The sequence below is a fragment of the Barbatula barbatula genome, assembly GCF_947034865.1.
Source record: "Barbatula barbatula genome assembly, chromosome: 12".
Taxonomy (NCBI): domain Eukaryota; kingdom Metazoa; phylum Chordata; class Actinopteri; order Cypriniformes; family Nemacheilidae; genus Barbatula; species Barbatula barbatula.
In genome coordinates, this window is record NC_136775.1 from 19,331,373 (window position 1) to 19,349,597 (window position 18,225).

Sequence of the window (18,225 nt, forward strand, 5' to 3'; positions counted from 1 at the left end):
GGTGGTCGTGTGTGTATGCGCAGATGTGCGCCCTCTGCTGGTGCCGTGTGATTAAATCATTCAGTGCGTAGCTTCTGGGGGAAGGTGAAGGAAAGATGGCGGCTGGACCCGGAGCGGCCAGCAGTGGTCACGGCGGCGGCCGCGGCTCTTCGGCTGCTTTGGAGTCATCGCTAGACCGCCGATTTCAAGGAGTAACCAACACGATGGAGTCCATACAGGGATTATCCTCGTGGTGCATCGAGAATAAGAAACAGCACAGCCTCATAGTGCGCTACTGGATGAAGTGGCTGAAGAAATGTGAGTTGCTAATGTTGCTAAAGAGCACGCACACACACACACACACACACACACGAACGAACACAATGCACACGTTCAAATAAACACTTTGCTCTGTTGGCAATGCGTTTGGTGTTTTAATGAACGGTGTTTAAGAAATGTCACGATTGAAGGTGTGATGTTTCTGCGGTGTACGCGCACCGTACTAAGAGTTGTCTGCCATATTTGTTGTACATTAAATGAAGGATCATTCCGCGGGCCTTGGCATTCAAAACTAAGTTCAAGAAAGCGTTTCAGAAAGTTTAGCTATATACAGCTATAGATATATAACGTAATGCACATTGGTCGAGAAAGTGACGCATATGAGCGCACATGGATAAACAGCTGGCGGTCAGTCCTCGGTTGGGATGTGATATGATTGTGATCACTGCAGTGTAAACAGACATTGTGCTTTTGTTGTGAACGTGTTTGGGTCGCGGATGAGCACCGATGACAGAGAGGAAGTGTCATTCGGTCAGGTTTACTCAACTACAGCTTGAACCATTGCAGTGTTCTTGAAGAACAAGAGGCGATTAGTTGCATGTCTTTGCTTTAAAGTTCATGTCAGTTCAGGTTGTGTGAAATGTTGGTGCATGCTTTGATTTGGAGCTCAAGAACTGGTCAGCATTTCACAGCCTAGTCAAAGTCTTCATTGCTCTGGTTCTGCCTTGTAAGTTTATGAATATGCTTTTATGCAAAATGCAAGTATTGTGTAATATGCGCACATCTTATGTTTTCAGAAAATACAACACACTTCTGGTTTCCCTGGAGTGGTGCACCTTGTGAAAGTTGACATGTTGTGATCATTTTTAATTAACTATTATTTTTCAAGTGTGAACTGCTTTTTGGTGTCGTGGTTGTTTTATTACATTACATTACATTTTATTTGATCAGAATCGTGGCGTTGTTTTGCCAGTTGAGCTGCACGAAGTTTTTTTGCAGTTTTGTTCAGTGACAAAACTAGCCTTTTGGTGGAAAACTATTGCTTTCATTCAGTGGGAAGATGTCGGCAGGGTGAAGCATCGCATTTAGTGATGCTTCACTCAGTGCAAGAAAAACCGAATAGCATAGAACCGTTGGGAACTGGCATAATGCTACAGCTGGTTGAAGGTTCGCTTACTTGCAGTTAACTTTAAGGACTGTAGTCGAAAACTATCAGCAGCTTGCTTGCTAACATATTTGCCCCAATACGGATGATCCAGAGTCGGACCTCAAGTCTGTAGTAGAACCACAGCAGCAACAACTACAGATGGACGTCTCTATATGGTAAACATTGTTATTCCTCGTTAGCTTTGCCGCTATTTTAAAATCGCACCATTCATAAGGTTTTGGTTGTCTTCTGTATTTACCCGTTTTTAAAACGGTGTAAATGTCTTGGGTGCATTACAATGCCATGACATGTATCACTTGTGAAAGCTCACGTAAAAGATTACAACACAATGAAAATCCAATTCAAATTGACAAGAAGCAGTCATTTCATATACATTATAATATAGAAAGTAACGCTTTGTAGTTTCTATTTTAAAACTCTGAAATGGCTAAGTGCTATCGTGACACCGGGCCAAATTTGATTCTGTTGTTTACATTGCATGCACTGAGACGCCGATTGTTAACAAAACTAAAATTTCGTAAGTTTTACTTACCGGCTTAGGTTCAGACTCCAAACCGGTCACTTTAATCGTTGGCACTGCTCCGTCATTCAGTTGCAAGCGACTTGAAAAGCCAGAGTAAAACTGGTACTTGTTTGAGAAACAGTCGTCTTTGAAATTACGTTCACAAACACAAATATTTTCGCCACTGCTGTAGTTACACCGGGTCCTTTGGAAACCTGAACAAGACTTTTTTCCCTCACATCTCAAAACACACATCTTAGATGCCATTATTAGCTCTATTAGCTCAAACAGCTACAATACACTTTTACGCGCGGTGCTCACCACGGCTTCTCCAGGAAGGAAACACCATGATGGGCATGCTCTTCCGTTCACTCTCTGGTTCATTCATGGGTAGTGCTCTTCCAGGTTTTGAAACAGGGATCCAGACTTATAAAAAACTTTCCAAAACAGGTTGTAGTGTTGGCGGACAGTATCGGGCACAGAAATACTACATCATGCACCCAACTCGCATTTTAACAAGTTGACCATGTTAAGCTTGATGGCCCTACATGTTTAACAGTATAAAGAAGCCACAATGGATGTAATAGCATTTAAGGCCTCATTTAAAAAGACAGCAGCCTATAATACCTGCTTCTGTCTGCTAATCATTTGTATTTAACTTATGCAGTAAGCATTATTGTGTTGTTTTAAACTTTACATTTTTGCATCTTAATACTACTGTTTATAGATGTATAAATGTTTAAATTGTAGGCTGTTCATCTATGCTAATTTATGTAATTGTACTTGTTTTGTTACTGACTTTAGTAGTTTACACCACTTTTTTGTTGATCCGTAAAATTATCAGATCCGTGACTCAAAATCCATCGTATGATCCACACTGTGAGTTTTGTGATCCTTTGCACGGTTGCACCACTAGCTTCGGTTCTTTTACACTTTTTTTCAATTAGAGTGTAATTGTTTTAATGTGTATGGAATATTGGAATTAAAGACTGAATTGCAGATGAAGGCACTACTGAAATGCTAACCATGAATATTTCCTCTGTTTAATAATTGCTGTCTGATGGCAAAACGAAAATCGAATTAGAAATGTTTTGCATCCACTTATTATTAGTGTGACAGTTTGGCATGCAAATAAAGGGGAAACTTCAAAATGTCCGCCCTAAAAACCGGCCATCGGCTGACCCTGCCCTCTAAACATTGGCATCAGTTATAGAAAAACACATATCGATCGATCTCTATTTCAGATTCAGCTGCATTAAACTTCACTGATACGCACAATTTTAATAGTTTGCCATGTTACGATTTACAAATTTTTAAGTATTTGGGATTTTAAAAACAAGTGTGTGTTGAATGTTTCATTTCATCCAAGTGAAATAAGCGAAACCGTTAGATATAATTTACATTTGTTTGAAACGCGGAGCCAGGCGTGAGTTACAGGGTGCGCACGTGCGTCAAGCCTCGTCCATATTGCCAGATGCGCTTGTGGAGACTTGCGGTGTGGAGCTGACTCGAGAATAAACATCTTCAAAAAAGTGAGCGTGTTCCTCTGCTCAATATAAGCTTATAAAATTATGTGTTTCTAGTTTTAACTGTTTCTCTGTATGCTATGATAAGGATTGACAGGAAGGATGATTATCAGCGTGATGCAATTGCTTTCCTTTCACATATCTAATTTAAGTCTTTGTTTTATAGTGAAAAAATATGATTTCAGGAAATCATGAAGCCATTGTGACTATGTAAATCACAGCTAACATCACATGCATATTTTAATTGTACAATTGTAGGGGTGTGACGAGACACTTATCTCACGAGACAAGACGAGACACGAGATTGGGTTCATGAGAACAAGACGAGATTCTTAGGCTTTTTAAAGGTCCCGTTCCCCGCGATCGCATTTTCAACCTTTAGTTAGTGTGTAATGTTGCTTTTAGAGCATAAACAATACCTGCAAATTGATAAAGCTCAAAGTTCAGTGCCAAGCGAGACTACAGAGAACGGCTGGAATCGGACTACAGCCCTCTACTTCCCGGGTACATGATGTCACTATTCCGAGTGCTTTTAATAACCTCCGCCCGAAGGAATACGCCAAAAATGGGGCAAGGCCTTCCTTACTGTGTGTTCACACCGAGCGCGAATGAGGCGTCAAGCGCGAGTGATTTACATGTTAAGTCAATGTAAAGACGCGATAGACGCGCTTGCGGCGCGAATAGCGCGAATGACGCGGCGCGAATGACGCGAATTGCGCGAATGACGCGAATGAAGCGAATGACGCGAATTGCGCGAGTTGAAAAATCTGAACTTTGGCGGAAATTCGCGCCGCGTTAACCAATCAGGAGCCTGCTTGAGTAGTGACGTAGACGACGTAGCGAGCAGAGGCAGAAATAAAAAATGGAGGACACGCTCATCTCAGTGTGTGGACACCCGGAGCTATATGATACGTGTTCATAAAAATAGGAATAAAAAGGATCATGCTTGGAAGAAAGTGAGTGAGGAGGTCGGAGAATCCGGTAAATTGTAAAAACATTTTCGTGAAGCGAATTTCACTCGCGAATGACGCGTTTTTCACGCGCGAATAGCGCGAATGACGCGAATGAAGCGAGTAAACACAAAATGTTCAAGCGTCAAACTACTCGCGAATAGCGCGTTTTTGACGCCTCATTCGCGCTCTATGTGAACACACAGTTAGAGAAGAGGAAGAGCTGCTGGAGTAGTGTTTGGTTCTCAGAGATTGTAAACATTTGACTGAGCTGCGTGCTAAACTACTTTCACTTTCATCACAGTCCCACAGCTGGTAATAAGAATGCAGCGACACACATTAGGATAACAAATGGGCAAATAACAGCTTCCATGACTTTTCATCGGCTGTGAAAGCTTTTCAAACTTGTCTTTTCTTTCCAAAATTTTAGAGAAAGTGGTTTTAAATCAAATACAGGACTGAGTCACGTGAATGATAACATGCTAACTTCTGACTCTGGGAAGTCTATGGCTTTGATTTAGTTGATCATAGGTGTTATAATCCCACTATTTCAGCACAGTTTGAATGTCCTATTGGGCAATTCAACTGTGCTGAAATAGTGGGATTATATAACACCTAGTCCTATTAAGCGAAATTGATATTGCGTCTAGAAACATGTGTTGGCCTTCGGGCCACGGTGTTGCAGTGGTTTCATTTAGAGGACAACTGCTTGCAAGCCTGAAGCCCATTGCACATTGAGACCGAAATTTGCGTCCGTAATTTCCCCACGTTAAATAATAAATACAACCGGACTTTGTGTCAATATTTTCGTCCGTCATAAAATATGCATCCGTAGCAAGCATTTGAGAGGCGTGTTGACAATTCAGAGACACCGAACAAATGACCACCATATGCGAAAAAACGCATACCAAAATTTCAGAATGCATGTCCAAAGACCTTCAATGGTCATGTCTTCTCAAGAAGTTTGAAGGGTTATGCATACTTTTGTAACATCTCGATTGGATTACTGCAACTCATTGTATATCGGTGCACATCAGTCTCACGTTTGCAGTTGGTTCAGAATGAAGCGGCTCGGCTACTTTATGGGAAGTGCAAACATGAGTCCATCACACCTCTTTTGATTTAGATCGGCTGATTGTCAAATACAGAATTTATTTAACATTTTTGCTGTATGTGTATAAATCTCTTCATAATCAGGTTTACGAGCACTCAGATCCGCTGACTCAGGCTTAATCCCAGGGTACGTCGTAAGAACAGCTTTAAACTACTTTTTCTGTTGCTGGCCATAAGTTATGGAATAGTCTCCCAGTCCACATCAGAACTGACTCAACTTTTATAAAAAAAAAAAAAATTCTTCACCTTGGTATTTAATATTCTTTGACCTGGTATGTGATGATGAAACTTATCCATTTTACAGTGTGTGTTTTTATAGTTTATTACTTATAATAATATTGAACTGTTTTGTCTTGCATATCCTGAAGAGCACTTTGGTCGACTTTGGTTGTTTTAAATTAAATGTGCTATATCAATATACGTTGTATTGTATTGGAAAATCAACTTGTACTTTATGAACACATTAAACTTCTACTTAAATGAATCATAGTATGCAGTAGTCAACAATATATAATCACTAAAAAATGTTGAGTCACAAACTCCACTGACTGGCAGTAATTGCACAAAATGTGTGGTTTGTTTTCTTAACATTCGTAGCTTTTAGTAAAGAGCTTTGGTGGTTTTCTCTAAATCCTTTTGCACAGTGTTGGTGTTAGCAGAGGTGGCGATCATATCACACTTTCAATCCTCCTTCCTCCTCTGAACCCTCACAGCCTTTAGAGAAACAGTTATAACTCACTGTGAGCTGCCTCACTATAAAGAAAATCCAGTTACAAAAAGTATTAAGTACCGGCAGAAAATAACCAGTACATTTTCCTTTTTTTACAGACATTTCCGTTAATGCTAAAATGTAATTGAATGCAGTGCAAATTGTAAAATAAAGGTAAACAACTGTAAAATGAATACGGAAAATTTCTTTGCATTTATACTAGGGGTAGATTACGATTCTGAGCTCTGTGATGCGCTGATAAAACAATCGTTTTACTTGCTGTGTGACTTAAAATCAAAGTAATTGTAATTACACAGACAGATTTACCTTCGATATCTATGATTAATAAATCAAATAGAAGTGATTTGGCGAGTCAACCGAAACAGGAAAAGAGTGACTGCCCTCAGTGCCCTGTAGCAGCGTACAGAATGCAGTAAATTCATGCAGACTTCCACATGTAATAAAAGCTAATGTAACTGCCTTTTAAGGTAACATCATCCTGCTATGTGCAATGAGCATCACAATCCTTCAGAAATGTCTTCAGAAAGATCACAAACAGCTTTCATACACAAATATAAAACTCTGAACGAGCAGCTCTCATGCAATAAATGCTTGTGTACTGCAGTATATTCTGAATAAAATTAATTCATAACATACAGTAATAGACTCCTTAGTAGGACTGTGACGGCTACTGTATTTAGACCCCTTTAATTTTTTATTCTTTGTTATATTGCAGCCATTTTCTAAAATCATTTAAGTTCTTTTTTTTCCTCAATAATGTACACACAGCACCCCGTATTGACAGAAAAACACGGAATTGTTGACATTTTTGCAGATTTATTAAAAAAGAAAAACTGAAATATCACATGGTCCTAAGTATTCATGGTCCCTTTGCTGTGACACTCATATATTTAACTCAGGTGCTGGTCATTTCTTCTGATCATCCTTGAGATGGTTCTACAGCTTCATTTGAGTCCAGCTGTGTTTGATTATACTGATTCGACTTGATTAGGAAAGCCACACACCTGTCTATATAAGACCTTACAGCTCACAGTGCATGTCAGAGAAAATGAGGTCGAAGGAACTGCCTGAAGAGCTCAGAGACAGAATTGTGGCAAGGCACAGATCTGGCCAAGGTTACAAAAACATGTCTGCTGCACTTAAGGTTCTTAAGAGCACAGTGGCCTCCATAATCCTTAAATGGAAGACAATGACCCTAAGCACACAGCTAAAATAACGAGGGGGAGGCTTCACAACAACTCTGTGACTGTTCTTGAATGGCCCAGCCAGAGCACTGAATTAAACCCAATTGAGCATCACTGGAGAGACCTGAAAATGGCTGTCCACCAACGTTTACCATCCAACCTGACAGAACTGGAGATGATCTGCAAGGAGGAATGACAGTAGGGCTGTGCAATATGGAAAAAATAATCACATTGCGATTTTTATAAGCAATATTGCAATTGCGATTTTATTTGCGATTTTGGTAATTGTTTTACTTTTTCAAGCATGTAACATTCTAATTGTACCAGAAGAGCATAACAAAACATTCCACAGTGGAATAACATAGTATTAACAGTACTAGAACTTTAAATAAATGTCTTTAAAACAGACAACATAAAATAAATTCTGGTTAACTTACATAAATTCCTAAAATAAACTTGTCACAAAAGTGTGGTCTTCTGGAAAGAATGCTGTTTGCAAGCATCGACTTTCCATTTCAAAGTTGTCATTAATATAATGCACCGTTAAGCTCATATACGGCTCCATCGTTCTGCTGGACCACATATCTGTGGTATTGGCATGTTTACCTGCTTAAGTTCGCATTCAACGTCTGCCTTACATTTCTCATACACAATGGCGGTTCTACATTGAACACCTTTAAGCGCTAAAAATAGAACACACACACAAAATTAAGACAAACCGTCAAATTTTTTATAACAACATAGGTGAAAGAGAAAATTATATTTCTCAATTGCACAAATCTGTTTTTTTTTTGTGCACCTGATGGCTTTGACCTTTTCCTGTCCATCTCTGTTTATTTGGCACTCGACAATCAACAGATTTCCCCTCGCCCCCAAACACTGTCACTCAGGAAACGAGTCACAGCCATAATCGTTTTGTATTACTTATTTTTTATTAGCCATTTCACACAATTCAGAAAAACAAAAATGTGCAGGAACTATAGGCCTGTATTCATTACATTATGGATAAAATGTGCGATATTTGGAAGAAAGTCGAGGTGGTGTGTGACTGACTTTAGCCCACTAATTGAATTCGCGTCATGGGAGGGGCTTCTGCCGCTCGCTAAATCATAATAATTTCTTCCAAATAACGCACATCTTCGGCGAATACCTGACAGACAAAATAAAAATAAAAAAAAATGTTCTCTCAACAAGTAGTGGTCTAGCTTTTGTTGAAACTAGTAACTTTGTATATGCTCTTTGTATGACATACAATCGCTATCGCTTATTGCTCCCCGAACTCTTTGTATGTCGCTTTGGATAAAAGCGTCTGCTAAATGACGAAATGTAAATGTAAATAATCACGGCACTACTAGAGCAAGCTCCTGATTAGCAAATGTTCAGATTTTGCAACTCGCGCGGAAAACGCGAATGCTCAATTCACCTCATTCGCGCAAGTAGGTCATCGCGTCTTTGCATTGACTTTACATGTAAATCACTCGCGCTTAACGCTTGTTCAAAACGCTCCGGAGTTTTCTTTTACTGCTCGTGCCGGTGCCGCCCCCCATGTGACATGAAAGAATTCCGCCCGGGCGATTGCCCGGTTCGCCCGTGCCTAAAACCGCTACTGCTCATACATTTCGGGAATAACAACTCATGTGAAATGAGTGCGCGAGGGCAGCTGGTATATTTTGTCGAATGTTTTTTATCTATCTTCGGAAACGGTCTTTACTGACGATGTACGCAGGCATCATGTTTTTGCAAATGTGATAAGTGATCGCTTCGGTTATTTCTTTGTGGCGTTTTGAGCCTTTCTCATAAGGCGTTACGCCTGCAAATGCTTCAACGATGGATACTTGTTCAGCCTGGCTTTGGTGTGTGCTTTTGTTAGGTTCGACAGACTTTGTTGACATGCATTGATCATATAGTTTTTTATGCCGCTGTTTTAAGTGTTGGAACAGGTTTGTTGTATTGCCACGTTTCGTTGCAATAATCATTTCACAGGTCTTGCAGATTACCTTGCTCTCTGACACATCTTCTCTCCTTAAATCCAAAATACTCCCATAGGACTGATGTTGAATTTCTTTTTGACAGCAAATCATTTTTATTCTGACCTGCATCCATATTTTATATCGATTCCTCCCGTTCGCCTATTCTGTTCTTGTCCCTCTCAGCTTTTTCGTATTTTGCACAGTTCGCAGAGTGAGCTCTTAAACATGCGCACAACACAGTTTTAGTATTCTGAGTTATAAATTAATTAATAAAATCGCAGCTTTGTGCGGTTTAGAAATCGCATGTGCTCAAATCGCAATTTTTTTGCGATTGCGATTAATTGCACAGCCCTAAATGACAGAGGATCCCCAAATCCAGGTGTGAAAAACTTGTTGCATCTTTCCCAAAAAGACTCACGGCTGTATTAAATCAAAAGGCTGCTTCTACTAAATACTGAGCAAAGGGTCTGAATACTTAGCACAATGTGATATTTCAGTTTTTCTTTTTTAATAAATCTGCAAAAATGTCAACAATTCTGTGTTTTTCTGTCAATATGGGGTGCTGTGTGTACATTAATGAGGAAAAAAAAGAACTTAAATTATTTAGCAAATGGCTGCAATAAAACAAAGAGTGAAAAATTTAAGGTGGTCTGAATACTTTCCGTACCCACTGTATATATTTTTTATATAAATAATATTTATATTATTATATTTGAGTGTAGCAACCCACATGCATATAAAACATTTAAATAAACATCAGTAAATAACGAAACCTGCATGTGCGGCGACACTAAGCAAGAGGCTCATAGCCGGTTTTGATTTTTTTGTATCTGAATCTTGTTGTGAAATGAACATTGTTGAACCCGCAGAATAACCTGGGGCTTGCTGTGCAGGCCCGCGCTCGAACAAATCTGTTAAAACTAGGGATGCACAATAAATTATAGGTAAATTATAGATAAATGTACATTTTTTTATGTTATCTGTATTGGCCGATAATAAAAATGGAGTCCGATATATATTATAGGGATAAATCAAAAATTATTTCCTCTTGTTAAAGTTCTTCAGCTGCAAGCTGCTCAGAGTTAAAATACAGTACAGTACTGTCTCTCTGTCCCGATAATTCACTTACTGCTATTAGCAAAACATTGTTGATGTAGGTACAGTACAGTATGTAGACGCATTTATAAATGTGTAAACTATAGGAACAAAAGCATATCATTTGAATCAAACTGTTTTGAGACCTGTTATACATGTGACTATAAAGAAATATTTTCCAGAAGCAAATTCTTTATAGTAACGCCTAACTGGTCTCAAGAAAGAAAGCATTCAGACAACAGTTTGGTTCTAACAATATGCTTTCATATACACATTTATAAATACTATATCGTTTTGATAATAAGCAGTAAGTGAATGATCACGACAGAAAGATGCTGTACTGTATTTTAACTGTGAGCATTGTGCAGCTGAAGAAGTTTAACCAGAGGAAATAATTTTAGATTTATCGGCTATAATTATTGACCAAAATCGACCGATATGGCCAATAAATTATCGTGCATCCCTACTAAGGCTACTTCATAAGAGGCGTTACCAAGTATTCAGTGGCTCTGGACATATTTATTCGGACAGAAATAATGCCTGAATAGAGCTCCGGAGGTTGACGTCACGCAATCTGAACTCCGCCATTTTGGCAGGCATTCAGGAACGGGCTAGAGCAGCTGTAGTATTGGTATTGACAGTGGTCAAACAATAATTTAAAACCAGGCTGTATAGACTTGTCAAATCATACTATTTTAATGTGGACAGCTGCTGTGTGCCAGGATGCCAGAACAGGCAGGGGAAAGCAAAGGGGAATTCATTTTATCATATTACTAAGGTTTCTGAATCCCTGATAGACGATTAAATGGTTAACTGCAATAAAACGTGCTACCAACACGTCACCGCTATCTCTCATGCTGACGTTATGCTAGCAAATCCTAATCGAGACACATAAGAGCAGCACTCACATAGTACAGCTGTGCAATCACAGTGGCCTCCTAACACAACCCCATCTGGTCTGGCCACCACCCATGGCTTTAATGGAGGGTCAGTTTGTGTTTTGGGAATGTTTAACCTGCAAGATCAGTTATATAGCTATGGTGGCTACCAACAAACAAGTCCAGCTAGGGTCGATTATGGGTGCGGTAGTCGAGGACGCATTGTGATGGATCTCAATGTAATGTAAACGCAATACAGCCAGTTAATCTACATTTACCGGTACAACTAAATACACTGTATATATAATTTACACACAAGATTGGACAGTGTTGCTAATAGCTGATATCAGTAAACACGGTATTTAGGGCGCAGACCAAAGAAAAGATGCGCTGTCACTTTCATCCAAACCAATCCAAATATAATATAAACGCACCCTTAGTTGGCTAACAATACAGTTGACTTACCCTTCCAGCTGACTCCAAAGTTACAAAATTCATGTCTATTTTTACCACTGAGTAGGACAATGAGAAGTTGCTGAGGCAGTTGTAGATATTAGGGTCCTGCAGATCAAGAAATTAATCAGTTCCTTTATTGATGCACGTTAAAAGCACCCCGGGGGCACTATAGGGATCTGTTATGTAACATCTATCAAGTTTCGATATGCACAGGTCTATGTCTTTTGAATTAAAGTGCGCAGGGAAGTCTGTTGCCTTGAAACTCATGCTGGTGCCATTCATTTCATATTCTCCCAGATGTCCTTGCCTGCCAGGATGGCAGTGTAAACAGAATAGGTTATGTGACTGCCGGAGATCTATACAGTTCAGAAATTGTAACGGTGGTGTGCTTTGATGATGGAGCCTTGCCCCTATAACGTGTGAAATGTGCAGGAATTATTAAAACTGTGCACAATACCTGCAACTTCCCATTACAGTGATTCCCCGGACATCTAAGGGCATCACAGACCTGTGAATCTATGTTTTTTTTGGCAATATGTGCGCACATGCTTTGGTTACGGCCCCCTCCCTCCACAATCGTCACATGTTTTCGGAAATAATCAATCAGTTGTATCTGTCTTTTATAAATGTGATCACACTAAAGACTCGAAGGGTGCAATACAATTGTGTAATTCTGTAAGTACTCAAGATTAACATGAAATATACAGAAACTGTCTGAGATATGGCCACTGTAATTTTGTCATTTAAAACACCTCTCCCCTTTAAACTTTAAAACTGTGCAGCTTGAAGAGATGCATGCAAAACACGTATGACTTAAAAACTGCGCAACTTGTGCTGCACGGAGAGAGACGTTTGACTTTAAAACTGCGACATTGTGCTGCATGGAGAGACACTTTGATTTTAAACTGCGCATGGAAAAACACATGCACGGAGAAACGATTGACTTAATCATTTTTGCTTTTGCGATTAATTGCATCAGAAATAATTGCGATAGTCGATATTATTGTCATTTTATAAATATCTTTTGCCACTGATTAAGTAATGATATAATATTGCAAGTACACCCTTTTACAGAACAAATACCTTTTAATATAATATTTGGACATTGAAATTGGAATGTAAATAATAAATGGAGTGTAAATATTTCAAATCAATAAAGCAAACACTTCCAGTCCTCAATTATAATTGGTTGATTTACGTTACAAGCTGTTATGATGAAGTTTAGGCTAAGCAGAGTCGTTGATATGTGAACTCTGGAGAGGGTAGCATGATTGTATTTCATAATGTGGCCGTTTAAAATACGCTTACCCAGTTGAGCAATGAAAACAATGTCTCTTTATCTGAAAAGACTTTTACATTTGTGAAGTGCCCTTTAAAGGAACAAAGTGAATTTGTGTTGCTGTTTTCCTGTAGCTCAGTGGTAAGAGCATGGTGTTAACAACGCCAGAGTCGGGGGTTCGATCCCAGGGGATTGCACATGGTTAGAAACAAAATGTATAGGATAATGCAATGTAAGTCGCTCTGGATAAAAGCGTCTGCCAAATGCATAAAAATTTTAATGTTTTCGTTACCTCCGTATTTAAATGTAGAGTGTCTTACGCATGTGTGTTATAAGTTGCCCATGCATGTATTAGACATGTAAAATTTAAAAATTTGAGTTTCGGGACAAAAGATGCATTCAATCTAAAAGCGAATGCTCACCCAGACCTGCCTGAAATGCCTCGTGTAACCACACCCCCACAAATCTACGTCAGATTATGGTATGATTTGAGTAAGACCGCCCAAATGTTTACACAAGTAATGTGGGTGTACCTGTACCAGTACAATTGCTTTGGAACCTGATTTTTAAAATATGGTAAGAGGCGTTACATTTCCGTCACACACTTGCGACCAATAACTACCCCCCGGTTAGTTGGCCAGTCATAGCACACCTCGCTTTTCAGAATTGTAAAAATAATTTGTAAAAATATGTGCATTTCAGAGAGTTGGGGCAAAGAGCAGATACAAACAGGCACGGTATGTGAAAAAAAACAGCGTTACATCTAAAACAAACGACTATATTCATTTAAGCAGTGTCATATGACTGTCGCACTGGCAGGAAATATTTTCGCAAAATGCAACCATTTGGTCACAGTCTAGAGCCCTGCCCTAGTTTTCTTAATTTGGACAATAAAGTTATGTCTTGATGTGTGCATGGAACCGTATTGGACAACTAGTTGTCTGTGACATCACCCTGTTTCACTGCATTAAAGTGTAAGTTCCAATTAATCAAATTTGTGTGAATTTTACTTTTTTATTCACCCATGTGAAATTAAACATATTTTGAGAACTCCCGGCCTCTTCGGAGCACAAATGAAGATATTAAGGTGACATCCATGAGATTTCCAGGCCTCCTCATAGACATAATGGTTATAGTTGTTGTCAAGGTCCAAAAAAGTACTAAAGACATTGTTAAAGTGTTCCATCAGCTCATAGTGGCTCAGTAGAATTCTTTGGAAGCAACTAGATTACTTTGTTCGGAAAACGAACCAAAATGACGACTTTAATCCATATATTCTCCTCTGGTTTGTCAGTATATGGTACGCGTTCAGGAGAGCACTTTGACACATGTGAATTATATGAGGATATAATCCTCAATCCTGCATTTCATCTCCACAGTTGCTCTGAGAGTTTATTTCACAAGCATTTTACCAAAGCTATCGTTAAGCACACAGTATACACAAGCGTCTTTCCGAGTACCCGTCAAACTAAAAGTCCCGTTAAATTGAACACCATATTGTTTGCTATAGAAAATTGCAGTGCCCTGGTAGTAAACACTGTAGTATCCTGGAGTTTTACCGTAGTTCACTAAATAAATACCATAGTATACTACAGTATTTATTGAGAACAAATATACCACTATTGTATAGTAAAACAATAAAAAAACAAAGAACTTTGAAAAATGTAAACAAATTTAGCTTAACAAAAAAGTATTCATCTGTATGTCATTTATCAGTTACCTGCCTTCTCAAGTGATGAGCTGCACTTGCATTTTTTGACAGGAGACATTTTTGCGTCAACTGTTTTGCCTGTGCTACAAAACTTTAAACCGAGCGCGACTGTCCTTGTTCATGTTCATTTAAGTCATAAGGGATTACTTTTACAAGGATCCCTGCAAATATTAGAAAAATCCCATCCCTTGAGTTCAGTTACTCTTCATACGGAGACCGTTCCAGCTATGTTTCCCTTTTCTTTTACCCTTTAAATACAAATACATACTCAATTTTAATACAGCTGCACAATAGCAGAAATGTGTCATTCAGTAAAAAATGAAGCTTTGTGTAGTTACCATGAATACTCAGTATACTCTTGTCTTCTCATTGCAGCGGACGCCAGTCACAGACTGAATCTCTTCTACCTTGCTAATGATGTCATTCAGAACTGCAAGAGGAAAAACGCCATCATTTACAGAACCACCTTCGCTGAAGTTCTGCCCGACGCCGCCCTGTTGGTCAAGTGAGTGAATTACAAGTGTGATTGAATGTGATTAACGCAGAGCTTTCGACTCTCGCCTTACTCTGGCTGTCTGAGTTTGCCCCCATCTCCTATATAGCGCACTATATCGGGTGTGAATTCTGAGTAAACAACTCGTTCCCTACATTTGTTCACTGCTTTATTACCCACAATGCATTCTGATTTTGATATACATCCGATGGTGTACTGTCAGAAGCGGGATACATTACGTCAGTGTTCGAAATTGTTCACTAATTTTCATTCACCTTTTCCCAATATAGTGGACTATTTAGCATTTGCTATAAAGGGAATAGTGAATGAGAGAACAAGAGACCAAATTCAGTCGCAGCTTCTGTGTTTGTTTTGTAGGGATGCAAAAGTGTGTAAGTCAGTGGACAGGATCTTCAGCATTTGGCAGGAGAGGAACGTTTATCCTGAGGAGTTGATCTCTGAGCTGAAGACCAACCTACAGAAGAAGGAGAAAGTGAGGGAAAAGGAAAAAGAGAAAGAAAAGGAGAAAGAGCAGCCTTCTCCTGGTTAGTTTCTGACCTACACACATCCAGTTTCAGTTTAGCTGAGCTTTAAAAGCCCTTCTTGACTTTAGTCTGTACCTTACGATTTCCTTTAGGGAATTAAAACAAATAGTCCAGCCCAAATGAGTATTCTGGTGCTATTAACTTTCCCATGTTGATCCAAACCCCTGTATACTACAAACATACAAGGCACCAAACTCAAAAGAAGTATGCCTGGAACCTTGTTCTGTCTTCCTTTTTCCAGCTCCAGTGAACCCCAAAACTGCCTTGAAATCGAAGATTGTTGCAGAGTTTGTTGTAAGTCATTGTCTCTCCTGTTTCCACTTTTGTCACCTCCATTTTTTAAAGTTATTATTAATGTAATAAAATAATCTGTTGTCTATCAGCCGCATGACTTTATAGAGCATTTAGCATTATACAAGCGTTCACTGGAGGAGAGTGATTTGAGAGAGAAACAGTTAGCTGCTCTCCGAGTGGACGTCTGCAGCACCGAGGCCCTGAAGAGATTGAAAGGTAACTTGTCATTTGAGCAACATTTTTTAACTGCCTGAAGAGTGGATGGGGAAAAGCAAGTGTGTTCTCTCTCCCACAGATAAAGCCGGAGGCAATAAGTTCTCAAAAGACTTTGAGGAGGGAAGTTCAAAACTACAGGAATTCGTGACGTTCCTTGAGGGTCAGGTGAAGGCAGGACCCTCGCTGCTGGATGCTTTGGGAAACGCAGACATCTTTTATGAAATGCAGTATAAAGAAGTTAAAGTAGTTGCCAATGTGAGTCGGCCTCTAACTTTTTTTCTTAAATGTCTTACTACTTTGTTAATGGAATCCCTCAAGGTAAATTAAATGGAAATTGGAATAAATATTGATTGATAATATGTTTTTTTTTACTAATTTATTGTCCAGTCTGATGGTTTTGAAAAGTAATAGCACGTTTCTTATGAAAACAACATATAGCCTTAATTAGTGCTATAATTGAATGAACATATCGTATATAACGTTTATTTAGATTCCCACTAACCTCTCACTGCTTCTTATAGGCTTATAAGGCTTACGGCAATCGTGTTTCTAGTCTGAAGCGTAAACTAGACGCTCTAAAGGCCACTCTGCCCAGTCTGGATGACTCTCCCATCCCATCTCCCTCTGAGGACGCCCCCTCTCCTACTGGCTCTGAGTCGCCCTTCCACGGCTTGAGCTCCAGGAGCAGCGTGGGTACCGGGGTCGGAGAGGGAGAAAGAGGGTTGGAGCAGCAAAAAGACAATAGAGACATCGAGGACATGGACATGTCTGAGGAGGAGGAAACAACGGCAAACACTGGTATGATTTTTGAGAGACAGCACATGGGATGTGTAGGAAAACTAAAGTACTGCTACTTATTTTTCATTCGATCTCTGGGTAATTTACAGATACAAAGAACTTTCTGTTCCCTCAGGATGGTTTAAGGGAAGTCATTCCACAAATGCAAGGTCTAAAATATGTCGTGACTCTTGTAATTCCATTTTTCTTTATAGATTTGTTTGGGAGTGTCGAAGGGTTTCGTTTACCAGTATTTCTCTGTTTTAGTCTTGCTCACTCAGACCACTTAAATTGTGAGGTTATAAAATAAAAATGTAATGTTTAATTGTATACTTTTTGTTGTCTAGTGGATGGGAGGAAGGAGAAATTGTCCAAGACAATTGTGGCAGCAGCCAAAAGCTCTCCAGTCGCCACTTCCAAACCACCAAAAACTTTGGTAACTCCAACAAAGACAGTATCTGGGTCTGCAACCAATCAGACTTCGCCTGTAAATACCACACTCAACACACCTGGGCCTGCCCCTGTGGTCAGCCCCTCCCCCTTGCAGGTAAACCTTGCCAACGTGGATCTGGGCAAGATCAGCTCCATTCTGAGCTCCCTCTCCAATGCAATGAAGACCACAGGTGAGTTTTCCATGGCAGTTTTTTGTATATTCCAAGTATTGTGCAACTAATTGAAAGTATATTACATTTTATCTTTTTTTTATTTGATTTATAAAAGCTTTGTTTAAAACTTGTGCAACAAATACTTTGGGTTCCAAGGGATCTTACTGTTGTGTCTGTTGCCATTAAAGCTACTCATGTGTTTTTATATTTTTCTGACTCAGGTGTCAGTCCTGTGTCTCGTCCTTCCCCTGGTACACCCACTACACCATCCAGCTATGTGTCATCCTCAAAAGCTCCTTCAACCCCTGGTGGCGTTCCCTCATCCAACCCTCTGGCCAGCATCCTGTCCAAAGTGGACATCTCCCCCGGGAACATCTTGAATGTTCTAGCTAAATCACAGACTCACAGCTCTAACCGGCAGGGTAGGACACATTACTGGTACATGGTTAACTGAAGCCAACACATGCCCGATTCA

General features: G+C 39.5%; 1 protein-coding gene across 1 annotated transcript in view; it reads left to right on the forward strand.

Moving 5' to 3' along the window:
* Positions 1-18,225, forward strand: part of rprd2b (regulation of nuclear pre-mRNA domain containing 2b) — a 21,631-nt gene continuing 3,406 nt past the window's right edge. The window contains exons 1-9 of the mRNA XM_079469703.1: positions 1-297; positions 15,196-15,325; positions 15,692-15,858; positions 16,100-16,152; positions 16,242-16,368; positions 16,448-16,623; positions 16,890-17,166; positions 17,493-17,768; positions 17,972-18,172. Of these exons, the coding sequence (XP_079325829.1) occupies positions 96-297; positions 15,196-15,325; positions 15,692-15,858; positions 16,100-16,152; positions 16,242-16,368; positions 16,448-16,623; positions 16,890-17,166; positions 17,493-17,768; positions 17,972-18,172 (1,609 nt within the window). The 5' untranslated portion in view covers positions 1-95. The remainder of the gene's footprint in view (positions 298-15,195; positions 15,326-15,691; positions 15,859-16,099; positions 16,153-16,241; positions 16,369-16,447; positions 16,624-16,889; positions 17,167-17,492; positions 17,769-17,971; positions 18,173-18,225) is intronic.